This window comes from Pituophis catenifer, unplaced genomic scaffold (assembly GCF_029215685.1).
Source record: "Pituophis catenifer annectens isolate HBS135680 unplaced genomic scaffold, rPitCat1.0.hap2 SCAF_4, whole genome shotgun sequence".
NCBI lineage: Eukaryota > Metazoa > Chordata > Lepidosauria > Squamata > Colubridae > Pituophis > Pituophis catenifer.
In genome coordinates, this window is record NW_027256884.1 from 100690782 (window position 1) to 100710584 (window position 19803).

General features: G+C 42.7%; 1 protein-coding gene across 3 annotated transcripts; it reads left to right on the forward strand.

Moving 5' to 3' along the window:
• Nucleotides 1-7449: 7449 nt before the first annotated feature.
• LOC139316945 (apovitellenin-1-like) lies at nucleotides 7450-18187 on the forward strand. Of its 3 annotated transcripts, XM_070943814.1 has the most exons (5): nucleotides 7501-7537; nucleotides 9588-9683; nucleotides 10188-10297; nucleotides 16667-16829; nucleotides 17887-18186. In XM_070943814.1, exons 3-5 carry the CDS (start codon nucleotides 10237-10239, stop codon nucleotides 17987-17989), a joined length of 327 nt encoding a protein of 108 aa, XP_070799915.1. In that variant the 5' UTR covers nucleotides 7501-7537; nucleotides 9588-9683; nucleotides 10188-10236; the 3' UTR covers nucleotides 17990-18186. The 3 variants fall into 3 exon arrangements, with proteins under 3 accessions (XP_070799914.1, XP_070799915.1, XP_070799916.1); XM_070943813.1 differs by lacking the exon at nucleotides 9588-9683 and having other exon boundaries at nucleotides 7450-7537; nucleotides 17887-18185; XM_070943815.1 differs by lacking the exons at nucleotides 7501-7537; nucleotides 9588-9683 and adding an exon at nucleotides 8201-9125 and having other exon boundaries at nucleotides 17887-18187.
• Nucleotides 18188-19803: the final 1616 nt, after the last annotated feature.

Consider the following 19803-nt stretch of genomic DNA (forward strand, 5'->3'; position numbering starts at 1 on the left):
AAAATTTTGAGTGAGAAAACTTTCAGATACTAGTGCATATATTTAGTATCCACAGTTTGCACAAGTCTCCGTGCTACATAATTTGATGTCAACAAAAATGTAGCCTAATTTATGAACATTCAAAAAAACCAACAAGTTGATAAGTGAAAAACATTTTGCTGTAATGTTGGGCAGTAGGCAATAAAAATAACACAACAGTGTACTTCTGGTACATCAAGGAAAACGGCTAGAGGGACATCTCTAATGATCCTTAAAGCATGTCCAATCACATTTAGACTGAATCATTCTAAGTCTGAGGCACTATTCAGAACTGCTCAAACTACTTTTGTTAGGAAATAAGGTATAAAGTTGGGTGTAATTGTTGGAGTGATGCTGTTCAACTTTGTTATTAATGATTTACATGAGAAGTTGTGAATGATTATCAGGTTTGCAAATCATACAGAACTAGGTGGGAATTACAAATATGCTTAAAGAGAAAACTCAAAATGAGTTTTGTTGTATAGGTAACGTAAAGCTAGAAAGCAGGTAGATAGTAACAGAATGAAACTAAATGATGGCAAATGCAAAGTTACTCATGAAACAAATCAAATGCACCAAGTGTAAGATAGGTGATACTAAGCTTGATTGTAATACTTGTGCAAAAGATCAAGGAATAGTAGTTGATTAAAATCTAATTGTGAATCAGCAGTATGATTAGGTTGCAAAATAAGCAATCTGATGTTAAATTTCATGAAGTATAGTTTCCAAATTAGGAAATTTACTCATTTGGTTACATTGTATTGCTCAGACTCCATCTTGATTACTATGCTCAGTTTGGGCACAAAAAATTCAGAGAACCAGAGAAGGGCAATGAGGATGATAAGTTGTCTAGAAACTTAAGTCTTTACAAAGAGGGGACGAGGAACCTATTGCACCTGGACAGAGTATGTGAATTTGATTAATAGTCTGCCTTCAGGATCTTTGTATCCATCATGCCTCCTCTGATATCACTACCTTCTCTAGATCGAGCAGGAAAGTCAACAAAAGGTTCATACGTAAGTATACTTGAATGGTAGTAGAATTGTTTATGAAGTCAGGGGTCTTGATAAAGCAGGATTTCTGATTGTGTGGAAGCCTCTAATCACAGTAAAGTTTAGGATAGGGAGGTCAAATATGGGTGAATTAGAAAACATATGAGGCCCCATCCTTCTTGCATTAATTTATCTTAATTATAGATATAACATCACTATGTAGGGATTATGGGCAGTTGTACAGTATTGTAACATTGTGCACTGTGGAAACTGGCTTCTATCATTTGTCGATTTAAACCCAGCCATATTTGAAAGGAGGATTAAATAAATAATTTGAAATATGGTGTCTGAAAAGCTTATATTAGTAGGGCCTAATGTTGAGGTACTGTTTTGCGGGTGGATTTTTAATGCACTTTTTAATGGAAGAGATAAAGGATACAACAATGTTTGTTCATTATGTGTCCACTAAAAGGGAACTTAAACCTTACCTTTATCTCTCTCACTTTCACTCTTGAAGCTGATTCTGGTCCTGTTGTGGCATGTTCTTGGTGAATGCACTTGGGAGTATGTGTCAGCCAGGAAAGGAAGACAGTCTGATGTGTGACAGGCTCACACACACCTTCCCCAACAATAGGTATTGCTCTGGTCACCATTCTAGGACTTTGCAAGGTGATGTTGCTGCATAAAGATGTGTTCAAAACTCAGTCTTTTATACTCAGTCTGTTACACAAAAGTCTCATAGTCTGTAAAATAACATATAACCTTTGCCTTCAAGATGATATTGCAATAGTTGGGAGGAAGTGCTGTTTCAATGTGGTTGCTCCTTTTGTAGTTGCTGCAGGCAAAGCTCCTAGTCTCTGGCAGGACTCCCACCAAGCTGTACTGCTCATCATAACTTGTGGTCTTGGCAGTTGAAAGTCCTCTTGCTTACTTATAATAGTTGTCAGTCTACAGATACAGCCTCTGCTTCATCTGTAGGCTGTTTGCTTTTATCTTTCCTACTATACACACACCTCTTATTAGCTTATGCTTTTGTAAGTTCAAAAGACTGGGTGGGGTTAAGCTACTGCTGCCCTGTATGTCCTTGAAAACACCAGGCTCAATTAGCCAGGCAGCTGGAACACTGGTTTGAATGCCAGGGAGTGCACATCTGAGGAAATAAATCAATGCATGCCTAGGGGAACGGAGGGGGACTGCTTGTCTGCATGACTGCAGCTGCTTTTCAGACAAGCAGAGAGCATTCCCTCATATGGTCTCTTCATGACTAAGAGAAAGCTAGAATCCATAGTTGCCTGGTTTCTAGGCAAGCACCTTAAACACTACACCAAACTGTTTTTCTACGTATAATCAAGACCTGAGTGAGGCTGGAAGGCGGGGCAGGGTTGTGTTCTCTTTTTGGAGATATATGTAACTGTCCCCGTTCTTGAGCTCTCAGCAAATTTTGATACCTTAGACCAGAGGTTCCCAAACTTTCTGGCTCTGCAGACCGGCAGTGGTGGCTGGCAGGGGGAGGAGATGGTTTCGTGCACATGCTGCTTATGAAAACAGAGTTATGCGTACGTGCCCACCACTTGCACAACTCAGTTCCCCACAGGTTGGGAACCAGTACCAGTCCACAGACCAGGGGTTGGGGACCCCTGCCTTAGACCATGAATTGCATTTCCCCTTTCAGGACTAGTATGCAGTTTGAGGAACAAGTGACAACTCTGACCTGGAAGGCATTTCACCAATCAATTGAGTGTGTCATGTCCATACCTAGACTTCAGGAGTCCCTTAAAATAGTCACGTGCTTTTTTACTTCATGGTTGAATTGTTATACTGCATTCTACATGGGACTGCAACTGGTGCAGAATGCAGTAGCATAGGCAGTTACAGACATACCACTGTGTATTTATAAAATCTCTTTCACGACATGCGTTGGTTACTGGTAGGCTTTCAGGTGCAATTCAAGTATTGGGTAACACACATAAAACCTTTCATGGTATCAGGCCTGCTTGTTTGAGGGACTATGGTTACTATGGTTTCCTATGGTTGCTGTCCAATATGATCTAATAGCATTGGCATGCTCTGGGTCCCATCAATTAAGCAGTGCTACCTGATGGAACCCAGAACTGGGTCATCTCGATCATAGCACCTGCCCTGTGGGGTGATACCACTCATGGATCCCACCTTGCTCTTATTTAAGCAATTGAATTAAAACGGAGCCCATCTCCCAAGTATAGGTCTAGAGTGGATGGTGGAGCCATCCAGCGCTGTAATGATATAAGGAAGTTTTTTAATCCAATAAATAAAAAGTAACTGAAAAAATAATTAATTTTTGATACTTTTTAATACTTTTCCACCAGTATTTTGGGAATATTTTTGCATAACAAAATGTTACTATGTAATTTAAATCATTTGTTCAGAACTTCGATACAAAATAAAAAGAAAAATCTGGAAAAGTGTCATTTTGTTTTCTCCCCCTAAAATATTTTATGTCAGCAAATAGGGTAGACTGTTAATGCTTCTCTCTGTGGGGAGATCTATTTTGGCCACATGAGGACAAGCATTTGGAGAGCTGAAACGATGAGTTTCTGGTATAGGAATGCAACATCTGACATGGTTAGTCATAAATTGGATTGTCGTAAGTGCCATGGAAGAACTAGTTCATTAGCATTGAAGTTGTTTGCATACATTGATCTAAAAGTCTCTAGAATAGTTCTTGCTTCTATGACTGTGTCAGTGATGAGAGGAGAACAGGCAAGTGAGGAAAAGTCAATCTTATCACAGCACTTAAATGTAGGGTTAGGAGTGTGACTGCACCTTCCATTCCCAAACAGATGTGTAACTTGAGCTCACCACCTGTGACTCCAGTGAATGCTACACAGCATTTGTACATCATCAGTCACCTGGTGCTCATCAGTGGTCGTGGGAGAATACAATAGCTGTGGCTCTATTTCTGGCAATTATCTCCTGCTGGATGTGATGAGGAAGGAGCTTTCTATTCTGGACTACGAATGTGGCAACACTCTTCTTTTCCATTAGCCCATCCTTTGAGTTTCCTCTTGCTTCTGGTGTTATAAGCACTGAAATGGGCACGGAGCAATGTTATAGCCTTTTAGCTTACCAGTTAAGAGGCGCATGCCCCATGTATATGCTCTGTTGTGGGCTGCAAAAGATGACTTGGGGGGGGGCTGACTGTAGGTTTTAAGCAGGGGCGGGTTTCAAAATCTGTCACTACCGGTTCACTTGTGGACATGTGCTCACGCGCACACAACACTTACGCACATGCGCAGAAGCATCTGGGTGGGTGGATGGAGTCTCCTGCCACCACCGCTACTGGTTCATCCGATCCAGGGCAAACCGGTAGCAACCCACCACTGGTTTTAAGTCACAAAACTGAAACTGGCCCAGCTTGTTCATATACCCCTATTTAACTTATAAATCAGTGGCCCCCAAAATGGCCTTTTAGGCAACAGGGACCGGTTCCATGGAGAAAGGTTTTTCCGTGGGACAGAGTGGGCGTGGTTTCACATGCTGCCTACATCCCACGGATGGGGCTTCGCTTGTTTGTGCAGCCTGGTTTCTGACATGCCGCGGACTGATGCTGGTCCATAGACCGGAGGTTGGAGACCCCTATTATAAATAGAACATTACTATTTAATGATGGATCACTTCAGAGTGAACAAGTGAACAAGGTACAGCACTAAATCTTCACATTAAGATTTTTTTCATGAGTACATTGAATCAAATGTACTCAAGTACTAAAATATACTCATGTACATTTTCATGTAAAAAATGTACTCGTACTCATGTACTAAAATTTTTTACTACCGGTTCTGTGGGTGTGGCTTATTTTGTGGGCAAAGTTTGATGGTCATGTGACAAACAATTCTTTAGGATTTAGCAGAGGTACTGGTCTACCAAGCTTTTAACTGCTTGCAGAGCCGTACTGATCTACCCATTTGTTTTTGGAGCATTCTGGTCTAGCTATTTGTTTTTGGAGTGCGCTGGTCTACCACCACACTGCCTTTTACCGCTGATCAGCTGTAGGGCAGCCCTTTGAAGCGCTGCGGCAAGAGTTTAAACAGTTTTTTGCCACTCTGCCACCACCGAGAGCATCGGAAACCGCTTTCAGGCAGCTTAGCCTCAGTTACCAATCTACCATCACCAAGCGGTTTAGAAGGAGCGGCTCGGTTCTAGCTGATCATTTGGGAGGCTTCTTGGCTTCTCAATTTAAAGCTAAGGTGTCTTGTTTTTTTTCTCTCTTCTTTGTCAAGTGAGCCCTGATTTTTTCCTTCTAGCTGGGACTCGGGAGGCAGCAAATAGATTGGGGACGGGGCCAGGCAGAGGTGGTATTTACCGGGTCTCCAAACTACTCAAAATTTCCACTATCGGTTCACAAGAACCCCGGGGAGAACCGGTAGCAATCCACCACTGCATTGAATCTTGAATATCTACAATATAATTTGACTAATGTACAATTCTTGTGCTGGGAAACAATTCTACAGAGAATCTGTGAATCATTAATTATCTCTACTACAAGATAACTAAGAAAGAGTCTAATACAAGTCCTTATCTCCATATAAAACAAATACTACAAATGAACTATACACTCTAAAGTTAATATGTACTGAATTTCTTTGACATATACATAGTCTAATAATCTATAGTGCTGGACTGCAAGACACATACAAAACAATATCTGCTTCAGCAATTATTAAATGAACTATGTAAAATAGTACATTAATAATAAAAGGTTTCAAATTGAATTTAACTGAAATAAAGATTCTCCAGTTTCATCACTATTTGTATAAAATTGGTTCAAATGTGTCCATATACCTATCACTTGATCATTAGCACATAATCTAGAAACAGTTCTATTTAATTTGGCATCAGGAGATGTGAAAGTTCTGTCCAACAAGAAAAATGATGATGATCACTATATCTCTATGGCTAATAAAGTTTTGTAGTTAAAAAGTGTACTCAAGTACACTATCCTGGGTTGTGTCTAGGAAAGTGTGTTTGTGTGTCTGCAGTTACCTCATATATTAAGATTATTTATATAATGAACAACATTTATGAGGCAGTCCTGAACAAGCAAAAAGACATTTGGAATCGTATTTATAACAAATATATAGGAAAAAATATTTCATTATAAAAACTCTCTTGCCTGCTTCAGATGTTTCTGTATACAAACAATTTTATCTTTTACACAATTTGTTTTTCAATTGCATATTATATAAAGCCCACATTTTGTCATTACTAGCAAACTGATCTGTTAAGGAAATGTAAAATAAAGCTAAAAAAATCATTTTCTAATAATGTTTATGAAATGTGTTTGGATTAGGTTTTGAAACTATCTGCTATAAAGCAGATCTAGATATGAAACAGTTTTAGAGTGCATTAAAGTTATTTAAATAGAAGTTAATATCTTGTACATATACTTACTTTCTGTCCACTGCACAGGAATTATATTTCAGCTATTAAATCTTTTCATTCACGGGTAATAAAGAGTATATTTGGAAAAGCAGCTGTTTGGCATTTTAGAAAAGTTGATAGTGCTGCTTGCCATTTAAACTCAGAATGACAATTGAAAATTTCCATGCGCCTTGGGAATATTTATAGGCAGGGTAACTTTGATGATAGCTTCTAGTCTTCTGCTGCTCCTTTCAATTTGGCAGTTATCTTCAGGTAAAGGCATCAACACCACAATGAGTCTACCAGGAGACACTTAGAAGCTTGTTGTGTTTTAATAACACTTAACATTTAAATTTATATACCACTCCAAAGTGCTTTACAGCACCTTCTTAACTACTTAAGTTTATAATGTCAGCATATTGCCACCCCAACAATCTTGGTCCTCATTTTACTGACCTTCGAAGGATGGAAGGCTGAGTCAACCGGTCAGGATCAAACTCCTGGCTACTTGCAGAATTAGCCTGCAATACTGCATTCTAACCGCCACGGCTCATAGGCCATGATTTTTTATCTAGTTTTTATCAGTTGTTCTAAACTACCCAGGATTACTCTGTAAAACAGGTGGCCAAACTTCATGTAGGTAGAAGCTGCTTGAAAACAGAATTTAGGATTAGATGGGGGGTCATTGTAATCTACTGAATCAGTTCTTATATAATGCAGTTTCACATAATTCCATAAAACCTACAGTCTACCTCCCCTCCCACCTGGCAATTCTGAATTTGAGGAAAAAGAGATATTATTCACTATATCAATCTTGTAAAGGCAAATCTACATCACTGAAATAAGTTCAAATTTATGTCATCTGCACATGCCTTTATAGAAAATGGCATAGAAAACTACATTTTAGGAGTTGCTTTAGGGTTTTTTTTTTCAAAGATAAACTTCCAATAACTTTATTAAGTTGAGCTTTTTGGTATCTTATCAAGTCCAAGAGTACTTTTGTTAAGGTTTAACTAACTCTGTCTATTGTGAAAGAGCTGGTTTGAAACAAGACTTGGGTGCAACTATTTTGGGACTGAAAGGCAGCTGACATTTCAGAATCAGAAGTAACGGCAGCCAGTGAAGAGGTAGGTGATAATTCTAGCTCTGCGCAAATATATATATCAAATGAGTAAAGAAAGAAATTAATTTTCTTAACAATGGGTGGGAGGGGGAGAACAGAATGGTAACAATAATCCGAAATACTCAGTTTGAGTTATGCTGTACATCCTAAAATGTAGCACTTAAATTAAGAATGATGTAGTTTCAGATAATTTTTCAATCCTAGACATTGTTATTGTTATGTAATTTCAAGCCAACAGTTGTTTTCTAAAACACCTTACAGGATTATTAGGAGGATAAACTTGAAGAACATCCCATAGAGCCTTTTGACTTACTTGGAGAAATAAAGAAAGATACAATAATCTTAGCTGAACACAAAACATGAATTACCATGATTGTTACACTTCATTTAATGTTATTGCTACCAACTTTTGGCCCTTTAACAATTATGATTTCACATAATTCTTGAAATAGTTTATGCATCTGATGAAGTAGATTCTTGTAAACAACAACAACCAAACATTTTACCATAGTAAGTGTGCCAGGCTTTCAAGTGCTTCAAGAATTTTATTTGCTGGTGTATTTTAAAATATATATGACAGAGATAATTTAACTACAACATGAATTTTTGTCATATCTATTATTTCACAGTGCTGCAGTCAGTATTATGGGAGCTCTCACTCCTTAAAATAATGTAGTAGTTGGGGAATCATTATAGAAGTTGGGAAGTAGTGGGCTCAATAGCAGTAACTGTGAGAGGAATCCAGGAGTTTTAGAGGGCAACCATTTAAGTATAAGCCAGCAAGGTGCTGCAGCTACCAAAAAAGCTAGACTGCACCAAAAAGGCAGGGGTGGGATCCTACTGGTTTAGCAACCAGTTCGCTAAGTGCGGGCCAGTGCGCAATTTAGAGAAAACTCACCTTCCGCATTGCTGCCGGCAAGGAAAACAGGTGAGGTGTGGCAATCCACTCTGCCACACCAATCAGCTGGGCTTCGGAAATGGAAATAAAGGTGAGTATAACGCAGGGGCAGGCAGGTGGGCCTACTTCAAAATCAGAGTGAACTGGTTCGCTCACAGCTGAAAGTCGCAGCTAACGGTTCCCCTGAACTGGTCCGAACTGGTAGAATCCCACCACTGCAAAAAGGGATAATATCAAGTTCATGTGCAGTATTAGTATCACTATATATTTCCCTGGTAAGACCACCTTTGGAATATTGTGTCCAGTTCTGATCATCATGACACAAAAAAGATGTTGAGACTGTAGAAAGAGTGCAGGGAAGAACAACAAAGATGGTTAGGAGTCTGAAGACCATAACATGATGAACAGTTACAGGAATTGGATGCCTAGTCTAATAGAGAAAAGGATTAGGGGTGACATGACAACAGCAGTCTTCCAATATTTGAGAGGCTATCACAAAGAAGAGATGGACAACTTATTCTCCAAAGCACCTGCGGGCAAGACAAGAAGTAACTGATGGAAATTTATCAAACAGAGATCCAACCTAAAATTAAGGATTAATTTCCTGACTGAGAACAATTAATCAGTGGAATGGCTTACCTTCAGAAGTTGTGGATGTTCCATCACTGGAGGTTTTTAAGAAGAAATTGGACAGGTACAGTATTGGTCTGGAATGGTATTGGGCCTCCAGCTTGGGCAGGAGGTTAGACTAGAAGACCTTCCAATTCTATTATTCTGAATTTTTCAAATCAACTAATAGTGGATGTCTAATGTAATTTGCATTATATCTGTCCTCCTGAATACATATACAGTATTCAGGACAGATATAATGCAAATTACATTATTAAGAACATTATTTCCTATACTCTAGCAGACTTTATAAACAATCTTAACCAGGAATGGGTTCTAAATTTTTTTACTACTGGTTCTGTGGGCGTGACTTATTTTGTGGGCGTGGCTTGATGGTCATGTGACAATTCTTTAGGATTTAGCAGAGGTACTGGTCTACCAGGCTTTTAACTGCTTGCAGAGCTGTACCGGTCTACTCATTTATTTTTGCAGGCACCAGTCTACTTATTTTTTTTGGAGGCACTGGTCTACCCATTTATTTTTGCAGGCACCGGTCTACTCATTTGTTTTAGGAGGCACTGGTCTACCACCACATTGCCTTTTAACACTGATCAGCTGTAGGGTGGCCCTTTGAAGCCCCGCGGTAAGAGTTTAAACAATTTTTTTCCTTCTAGCCGATCAGTTGGGACTCAGCAATAGATTGGGAGTGGGGCCAAATAAAAGGTAAAAAAAACGCGGGTGGGGTGGGGGGCAGAACTGGTTCGGTGACATCATATCATCACCGCTACCGGCTCAGCAGAACTGGGCCGAACCGGGAGGAACCCACCACTGATCTTAACCCTAGGTAGCATAGAGCATAATGGGATTTTCTTGCTGGGTAACAATGTGTACGACTTTGAACAAATTGGAAGCTCATTTTCCTTCAATGTATGACATATATCAGCAGCACCTAGAGGAACACCTAGTTCCAATATACATTGTGAAGAAACAGAATCCATCAATGGATATAATTTGAACAGTGGGGACATAACACAAAATTATACTATCTTGTTTCAATAAAGTACTGGCTTCTATATTTCTTATGGTTGTATCATGATATTATGTTATCCGTATGAAATAGCCAAGCATTAATACTTTTTTCCCCCAGAACCCTGCAAAACTTTTTGTCAGCCTCTGCCAAAACAGTGATCGAAACTATGCTCCAACTCAAGCCTTTATCTCTTGTTCTTATCCTTTTACTTGCACATATGATGACTGGTAAGATTTGGGGGCCTTCCATTCATAGCTGTTTTGCTTGCTGAATCTTGCTTGCCTCAGCTTTCAGTTCAAGTTAAGTCCTGGTATTAAGCGTGGAACGTATGTGATTTATTATTGTTCCTATACCTAGTTACTGATGAACTAAATAAGGCTCAGACACTTTTCAGAAAAAGATAAAAAAAGTAACAGAGTTGGAAGGGAACTTGGAGATTTTCTAGTCCAACTCTCTGCTCAAGCAGGATGATCAGCATCAATATTGGGTATTGCATTAGTCAAGAAATAGCTTAAACTTTGTTCTAGCAATAGGACTAGCCATGTGATTAAATAATATTTTAAAAATCAACATATCCAGATATTATTACGGTATCAGTCATGATGTTGGAAGGGAACACTTAGGCCATTAAGTGTTCCCTTCCTTGCTCTGTGCAAGAATCCAAATTAAAGAATCCCCAATAGATGACCATACACTTCACATAAACATACCCAGATAAGAAAAGTCATCATATATCTAGCTAGGACTCTGGCAAATTAACATTACTATTGCTGTAATAGAAATTGCTGTACCATTCTGTGAGTACCTGTATTTCCTGCATTCTGGAATGACAGAGAGTAGGTCTTGAGTTCTTCTAACATCAGGTATTTGAAGAATACTATTGTATGCCTTCATTATTCTTTATTTCCTTAGCTACATATTACCAATTGTTTCTGTTTCCCTTCATAGAGATGTAGTTTGTAGTCCCTTGATCATTCTTATTCACCTCTTTAACCCTGATCCATTTTCAGCATCATACCCTGAAAAGGATTTAATCCCACAAAATTCAGGAATAAGAAAAATATAATTGTGAAAAAATACATAGGAGTTAACATTACAATGCAGGTAATTGATGTTGGAAAAGATCAATCACAATGCTGATCCAATCTGGGAATTCAGCAACTACAAACGAATGAAACAAGAAAACATATAAAAATCAAAAGACAAAGAATGTCCACATTCTGGACAAAGAATGTGGACTTGAAAAAAGGGGTAAAAGAGGCCAGCTATGTTAACACTGAATAGCCCTCTCTCAACAAAGGGGAATAGGACACCACCTATCTCTTACATACAACACAATCCTTTCACAGTTCCAAGAAAATTTCTTGATTTCTTGATAAACCGCACAGATAAACCTGGCTCTCAGAGAGAGTGCTAATGTCCAGATGACTGCAAAGAAATGTAATCCTTCCATTCCCCTACACACCCCATTCAGCCAGAACTGAAGAAACTTCTTGGATGAGAAGCGAAATGTTTTTCTCAAGGAAAAAACAAAAGTCAAGTTGCCTTTTGAAAAAGCACCTTTGAGACATGACTTGGATGATTGAGAATCTCCACAGACATGTAAAAATAAAAATAAGGATTCTGCAGACCACAAGATGGCACCAATCTTCTACAAAATAAAAGGAAACTTCCTGTAAAGCAGTGGTTCTCAACCTGTGGTCGGGACCCCTTTGGGGGTCGAATGACCCTTTCACAGGGGTCGCCTAAGACCATCGGAAAACACATATTTTCAATAGTCTTAGGAATAATTTTATGGTTGGGGGTCACCACAACATGAGGAACTGTATTAAAGGGTCGCGGCATTAGGAAGGTTGAGACCCACTGCTGTAAAGAGACTATAGAACAGGATCTCAAGTTAGTACATTTTCTGAAAATTCTCAATAACAAAAATATTTTCCTTAAATTGTACCAAAAATTTAGACAATTTATATTACACAGAGAAAATTTAAAATAATAAATAAAATTGCTAAAAACAGTTCTTCATTAGAATGTTTGTTCCTGTTCCTGTAGAAAATAGACAGCCAATGAAGAGAAACTGTTCCAACTGATACCTGGGAAAAAAAATTTCCTGGAAATTCCACTTTAACCACATATTGGAAGAAAACAAAGTACTGTAGCTCTTTCCTTCTGTCCACCTTGGCAGGCAGCTTTGTACCCTGTTTCTTCAAGATCTGCCTCTGGTTTTCACTGGAACAGAGCTCTAGGGCAGGAGTGTCAAACTCAAGGCCCGGGGGGAGGGGGGCAGATCCAGGCCGTGGGGTGCTTAGATGTGGCCCACGGGACTGCCCTGGAAATAGCGAAGGACTGGCCTGCAGTGCCTCTGCCAGCAAAACGAGCTCCATTTTCACTGGCAGAGGGTTGCAGTAGGCGGTCACAGCTGTGTGCCAAATGTTGGTGATAAAAGGTGACTTATTTATTTATTTTATTTATTTATTTGTTTAAATTTCTATACCGCCCTTCTCCAATATAGGACTCAGGGCGGTGAACAGCCAAAGTAAAAAACAAGACATACATACAAAACATACAAAATCTAAAAAACTGGTTAAAATAATTAAATATCTTGGCCATAATTAAAACTGTTCCAATTTAAAATCAATTTAAAATTTGACTCAAGCCAGCCCAGCTAGTTGAAATAAATGGGTTTTCAGGGCCCGACGAAAAATCCGGAGGTCTGTTATTGTACGTAACTCTGGGGGGAGGTTGTTCCAGAGGGTGGGCGCCACCACAGAGAAGGCTCTCCCCCTGGGGGTCGCCAGCCGACATTGTCTGGCGGACGGCACCCTGAGGAGGCCTACTCTGTGTGAGCGTACTGGCCGGTGGGAGGCTATTGGTGGCAGAAGGCGGTCTCGTAAGTACCCCGGCCGTAAGCCATGGAGCGCTTTAAAGGTGGTCACCAACACCTTGAAGTGCACCCGGAAGACCACCGGGAGCCAGTGCAGCTCGCGCAGGAGAGGTGTCACATGGGAGCGCCTCGTCGCCCCATAATCCCCCGCGCGGCCGCGTTCTGGACCAGCTGGAGCCTCCGGGTGCACCCCAGGGGGAGCCCCATGTAGAGAGCGTTGCAGTAGTCCAGGCGGGAAGTGACGAGTGCCTGAGTGACTGTGCGTAAGGAGTCCCGATCTAGAAAGGGGCGCAACTGGCGTATCAGGCAAACCTGATAGAAAGCCCCCCTGGCCACGGCCGCCAAATGATCTTCTAAAGACAGCCATGCATCCAGGAGGACGCCCAAGTTACGAGCCCTCTCCGTGGGGGCGAGTGATTCACCCCCAATAGCCAGTGATGGCATCAGCTGGCTATATCGGGACGCCGGAAGCCACAGCCACTCGGTCTTGGAGGGGTTGAGTCGGAGCCTGTTTCTCCCCATCCAGATCCATACGGCCTCCAGGCACCGGGACATCACTTCAAGGGCATCGTTGGGGTGGCCTGGGGTGGAGATGTACAGCTGGGTGTCATCAGCGTACTGATGGAACTCCACCCCGAAGCCACGGATGATCTCACCCAGCGGCTTTACATAAATGTTGAACAGAAGGGGCGAGAGGACCGACCCTTGTGGCACCCCACAAGCAAGGTGCCTCGGGGTCGACCGCTGCCCCCCTGTCAACACAGATTGCGACCGGTCAGAGAGGTAGGAGGAGAACCACCGCAGAACGGTGCCTCCCACCCCCAACCCCGCCAACCGGTGCAACATGATACCATGGTCGATGGTATCAAAAGCCGCTGAGAGGTCTAACAGGACCAGGATAGAGGAGCAACCCCTATCCCGGGCCCTCCAGAGATCATCCACCAATGCGACCAATGCCGTTTCCGTGCTGTGCCCAGGCCGGAAACCGGACTGGAGCGGGTCTAGATAGACAGCTTCATCCAGGTACCGGGGAAGCTGTTGCGCCACCACACTCTCAACAACCTTCGCAACGAAGCGAAGGTTGGAGACTGGACGATAGTTAGCCAAAACAGCCGGATCCAGAGAAGGCTTCTTGAGGAGGGGCCTCACAACCGGTTCTTTCAAAGCGGCCGGCAGGACCCCCTCACTCAAAGAAGCGTTAACAATCTTCTGGAGCCAGCCTCGTGTCACCTCCCGGGAAGCCAGTACCAACCAGGAGGGACACGGGTCCAATAAACATGTGGTCGCGTTCAGCCGTCCCAGGACCCTGTCCATGTCCTTGGGAGCCACAGGATCGAACTCCCCCCAGATAACGCTCTCAAGACCTGCCTCAGTCATCCCGTCCGGACATACCCAGTCAGAGGCCAGCCCTTCCCGAATCTGAGCGATTTTGTCATACAGATACTGCACAAAATCCTCAGCTCGACCCTGCAAGGGGTCATCCCGCACTTCCAGATGGAGGAGGGAGCGGGTCACCCTAAACAGGGCGGCTGGGCGATTATCTGATGATGCGATAAGAGCGGCAAAATAGCTAGTTTTCGCCGCTTTTATCGCCACTAGGTAGGTCTTAATATGAGACCTCACCAGTGTTCGGTCAGATTCGGAGCGGCTGGTCCTCCAACTACTCTCCAGGCGTCTTTTCCGGCGCTTCATCTCCCTAAGCTCCTCAGAGAACCAAGGAGCCAGGTGAGTTTGGTGCCGGGTCAGAGGCCGCAAAGGCACGACTCGGTCCAAGGCCCCGGCAGCCGCGCTATCCCAGGCGGCCACCAGGTCCTCAGCCGAGTCATGAGCCAGAATCTCAGGAAATGGCCCAAGCTCCATCTGGAACCTATCAGGGTCCATCAGGCGCCTGGGGCGGAACCACCTGGTCGGTCCCGCCTCCCTGCGGCGGGGTGCAGCGGTTAGAAAGTCCAGTCGAAGGAGCGAGTGGTCAGTCCATGACAAGGGTTCAATGGCTGTATCCCCTATATCAAGGCCACTCAACCACTGACCAGAGACAAAAACTAAGTCCAGAGTGTGTCCCCCTGTGTGAGTGGGGTCATGAATTAACTGAGTAAGGTCCATGGCCGTCATGGAAGCCATGAACTCTCGAGCCACCTCAGACGTTTCACCGACAGATGGCAGGTTAAAATCCCCCATGATGACAAGTCTGGGGGTGTCCACCGCCACCTCGGCTGTAACGTTAAGCAGCTCGGGCAGGGCCGTTGCCACGTGGCAGGGAGCCAGGTACGTGACCAACAAACCCATCTGTACTCCACGACCCCACTTCACAAAGAGGGACTCACATCCGGCTATCTGTGGAGCAGTGGTCTCCCTTGGATCCAGACCTTCCTTTATAATAACCGCCACCACCCCGCCCCTACCCTGAGCCCTCGGCTGATGAAATGCACGGAAGCCTGGTGGGCATATATCCACGAGGGGGACTCCCCCCTCCTGGCCCAACCAGGTCTCCGTAATGCCCGCCAGGTCCGCCTCCCCCTCCTGAATAAGATCGTGGATGAGGGGGGCTTTATTAACAACGGACCTGGCGTTGCATAACATCAGCCGGAGGCTCTGGCCCTGAGAATCTGGACAACCTGGGGAACAAGAAAAGTATTGGGGACCGGAGTGTGCAATCGCTCTAAGATAGCGAGTGCGCATTCCCCAAACATGATATGGTCCCCAGCTTCCGCCATATCTGCCCCTCCCACTCACAGTGTTGATGGAACAGCCCTCTTCAAATCGAACTCCCACCCCCTCCCCGACCTCCGGTTCTACGTCTCTAATGTCGCAGCCCTTCGCTAAGGCTGGTCTTGAACCCGGTGGATTTCCCCCAGAACCCACCCTAATCCCCCCCGAACCCCTTAAAATTTTTGTTAAAAACCCACTAAAAAACCCACTTAAAAAACCCCTCAAACTCTTCTTTGCCACATGCCATCTCTCGGGGCTCCAACGCCCGTCATCAAGATAGGCCCTCGATAACGAAGAGGGCCAGACCTGCGAGAGGGGGGAATCTCGCAGGGCACGAAGGTCATTCACCGAATACATCGAACATCAAAGGGAGGTGATAGTCCATGGCCAATAGCCAGGGGCCAATTTGATGTTATCACAGTCAGAAGGAGTGAAATGCCAGACTTCCATAGAGTTCCAATGGAGCATGTGGGACCTCAGTGCCCTCTCACGGCAATGGCGGGAGTAAAAATGCTGTTTCGATCCGGCAAAGGGTGACCCAGCCCCCCTCTCACGGCGGCTGGTCAACCACGATCGTCCAAAAAGCCGGAATTGAGACAGCAGCTATAAACCCACTCCACTAAGACTTACTACCAGTCCTTGCATTTATGACTGCGCTTATGTCACATGATCAAAGTGTAGGCACTGTGCAACCAGAATGTATTTATATCAGTTGTAGCAGAGTCATGTGATTGCCATTTGTGATTTTCTCTGGGGGGTTTCCAGCAAGCAAAGTCAATGGGAGAAACCAGATTCATTTAAAAACTGTGTGATTTGCTTAATGATCCCATAGCTAAAAAGGTTGTAAAATCAATCATGACCCATTTGTAAAATCAGGCATGATTCATTTAACAATTGCATCACTTAACAATAGAGGTTCCAATCACAACTGCAGTCATAGGTCAAGGACTACATGTACACCTCATTCAGATGAAGTTTTAATTTTAATTTTGGTCTTTTCCAGAAACTGAAGCCAAAGCCATCTCAAAGAGGCATGTTCGTCGCGATTGGCTGATTATTCCTGATACAGTTGCATTCAATATATTTTCATTAATAAATGAAGTGTCACCTAAAACAGCTGAGTATTTGTTTAATGCTGTCCAAACACCAGTTATTCTTGAAACAAGGTATGTGATGTCAGGTGATTGTCATCCACAGCTTGCTAGGTCATTTGTGAAGGTGCATGAATTGGTATGAAAGGCAAGAATGCGAGTAAAGGTGTTAGCTAGCTCCAGGGCCATTAAACCATTTGGCAGAGAGACTACCTTGTCACAGGTGGTGGACACTGAGAAGTCATAAATGACAGATGTTAATGACATGTTATGGCTGTCACAGAGCCTGATTTTCTTTTCTTTGCCTGCAGCCCAAAGATGTGGTAAAATAAGTGTCCTTTTCTCAATACTGAAATATTATTACTGAAATAAAACTCAGCTGATTGATTTTTACATATAGGACTATGGGTGGAGCTATATCGACCTTAATTCACGCAGCAAATGGTTTTCAATGCCCCTTTTATTAATCCATTACTTTTCTTAGCATATATCCACACATCCCTCTAACTGTGGCTTGAAGATACTTCACAAACCATTATTTAAGCTTCCATTGTCATGATGCAGCCTTTATCTCATTTCCATCCAAGGCCACCTAACTTTGGATTTATCTGAATTGATGTAAAGATGTTTTTTGTCTTTTCCCAACCCAAACCTTGTTATTTTCCCAGTGGGTACCACTTTGGTAGTCACCGTGGCAAGGATGTAGTAGGAGAATGGGATGTCCCACCTTCCATTGACTCCTATTTCGGCAACATCATAACCACCTGTTCCCAATCACCAGGCTCTCTCACCATCCCTTACAACTTGGTTTGTGCTGAAATAGAAACAGCTATAGGTTGGAGGAAAAGCAGCAGCCACAATAGGAAGATTGCCACTACTATTACATGCTTAGGAGCAATAATGGACTTTAATATTGCTGTTGATTTTCTTTTAATCTGGTTGCTGCTATGCTTCCATATTTCACAGTCCTTTCCTTTTTTTAGATTTCAATGTGCTACTCAAGTCAGCCAAAGAAGAAATAGATCCATGTAAATTAGCACATCAGGAGGGCACTAGACAATGGAAGTTTATTGGACGGGGTAGTTTTAGAACATTTCTCAAACTCTCTAACATAGGTATCTCTTTATGGCAGGAACTTCCTGATAAAAGAAACGGCTAAACTCAGTATGCTGTTTGAACAACTGCAAGACAAAATATCTCGATTATGGAAAGAATTGAAAGAATCAGCACAGTGATAACACCTACATGGATCTGTGAAGTATATCCTTGTGTTTTTGTGCATACAACAGATCTTTAAAAAATCAGTACTGCAAAGGGAAATCTTTGTGAAGGACGCTGGGAAATAAATAAGCTACACTCGGCAAGAATAAATTATAAAGCTGCTTTCTTCATAACAAATGTTACTTGCTTCTGCTATTGGAAATAATCACAATAGAACACTTAACTCATTTCATTAACACTTGATTCCTGTGTTTGTGTGAGTGCTTGCCCATCTTTTACAGTTATGGCAAACATTTCATACATTTGAATGATTGTGGTTCATGAAAGCTTATTTCTGGCCATGGTCACGCTAAACAAATCTGTCAACTTTAAGATATTATCTTTTGTTGGATTCGTTGCAAATGAGAAAATGGCTAACCCTCAGGAAATGTAAGGGAAAAATAAGCAGTGCCTACTTCCTAGGTAGCATCCTGACGGGCAAGGAGTCAGAGTATAAGTGAGCTGGAAACAGCTCACTCATCCTGTGATGAGCTGCCTCACAGAAAAAGAGCAGATTCAAGACTCTTCTGCACAGCAGATTTAATGCACTTGTTTCTCATGCTAAACTATTAGGAAATTCCTGCCTGGATTTCATCCTGTATTATAGCTTTGGCAACAAGACTGTTCAGACATGCATTATCATGATCCCGTGGTGAAATCTAAAATTTGGTTCTGTGGGTGTGGCTTGGTGGGGGGGGGGTAATGTGACTGGGTGGGGGTGGCCAATTTTTTTTTTTTACTTTTAAAACCATTTTTTACATGTAAAACCATGTAAAAAAATGCTTTTAAATGGCTCTGACGATCCCAGCTGAGTTGCCTGATCAGCAGGCAACTCAGCTGGGATCGTCAGAGCTTGGCTTGTCAGAAGCATTTAAAAGAAAAAAAGCCTCTGATGATTGCGCGGCTCAGCTGGGCATGGGGGTGGGGGGGCAGGGATTTTTGCTACCAGTTCTCCGAACTGCTGCCACCATTGCTACCCATTCGCCCGAGCCGGCCCGAACCGGGAGCATTTCACCCCTGATGATCCCCAGTTGGTCAATTCTTTGGCAAGAAAGCAAGCATCCATCACTTTTCTATCCAAGGGCAGGTTGTTAAAGCCATATGATTTTCATTGACACACTTCTGTATGAATCTATCTCTGTTGACTCCTCCTTGTACTTTTCATATCCCTCAGTGAACCATGAGGAAAAGAACCAGGGGTGGGTTCTTCTTACCTTTACTACTGGTTCGCAACGGGGCTGCACACGTGCATGCACAGAAGTATTTTGGTGACGTCGGGGTCGGTGGGCGGAGCCTCCCACCGGTTTTACTACTGGTTCTATAGAACCATTGCGAACCGGGGGCAACTCACCACTGAAGAAAACCCATTATTTTACTTTTCTTGTTGCTTAGGCCAGAAGGAGAAACTGGCAGAACTCTTGTCAACTTTACCTCAGAAAGACTAAATCATCATTGGGGAGATGATTCTTTCACAAAGGGGCAGACACTCCAAAAATGGTCATAAAGGGTAATTTCCAATGTCCAACAGGATCAGAGATATTCTTGCCACCAGACACAGTGGACTTTTGGAGCAGAAATGTTTGAAATGAAGTGCAGTGAACAAACCACACCAGAAGAAGTCAGCAATACTTTGGGTGCAGAGCAAGAAAATATCAGAAGCTACTTCACAGTAGACCAGGCAATTGGAGCCTTTTATTATACATAATGGTCTTTGAGAAAGAGCTTATGGGCTACCTTTTTGTGAGGCAGAGAGGACATGTGGATGAACCAGAGTGAGAAATAAAGAAGG

Coding starts and splice junctions, on each gene's coding strand:
- LOC139316945 (XM_070943813.1), top strand. CDS start 10,237: ATGCTCCAACTCAAGCCTTTATCTCTTGTTCTTATCCTTTTACTTGCA. Junction 10,298..16,666: donor ACTTGCACATATGATGACTG/GTAAGATTTGGG, acceptor GGTCTTTTCCAG/AAACTGAAGCCAAAGCCATC. Junction 16,830..17,886: donor CCAGTTATTCTTGAAACAAG/GTATGTGATGTC, acceptor TCTTTATGGCAG/GAACTTCCTGATAAAAGAAA.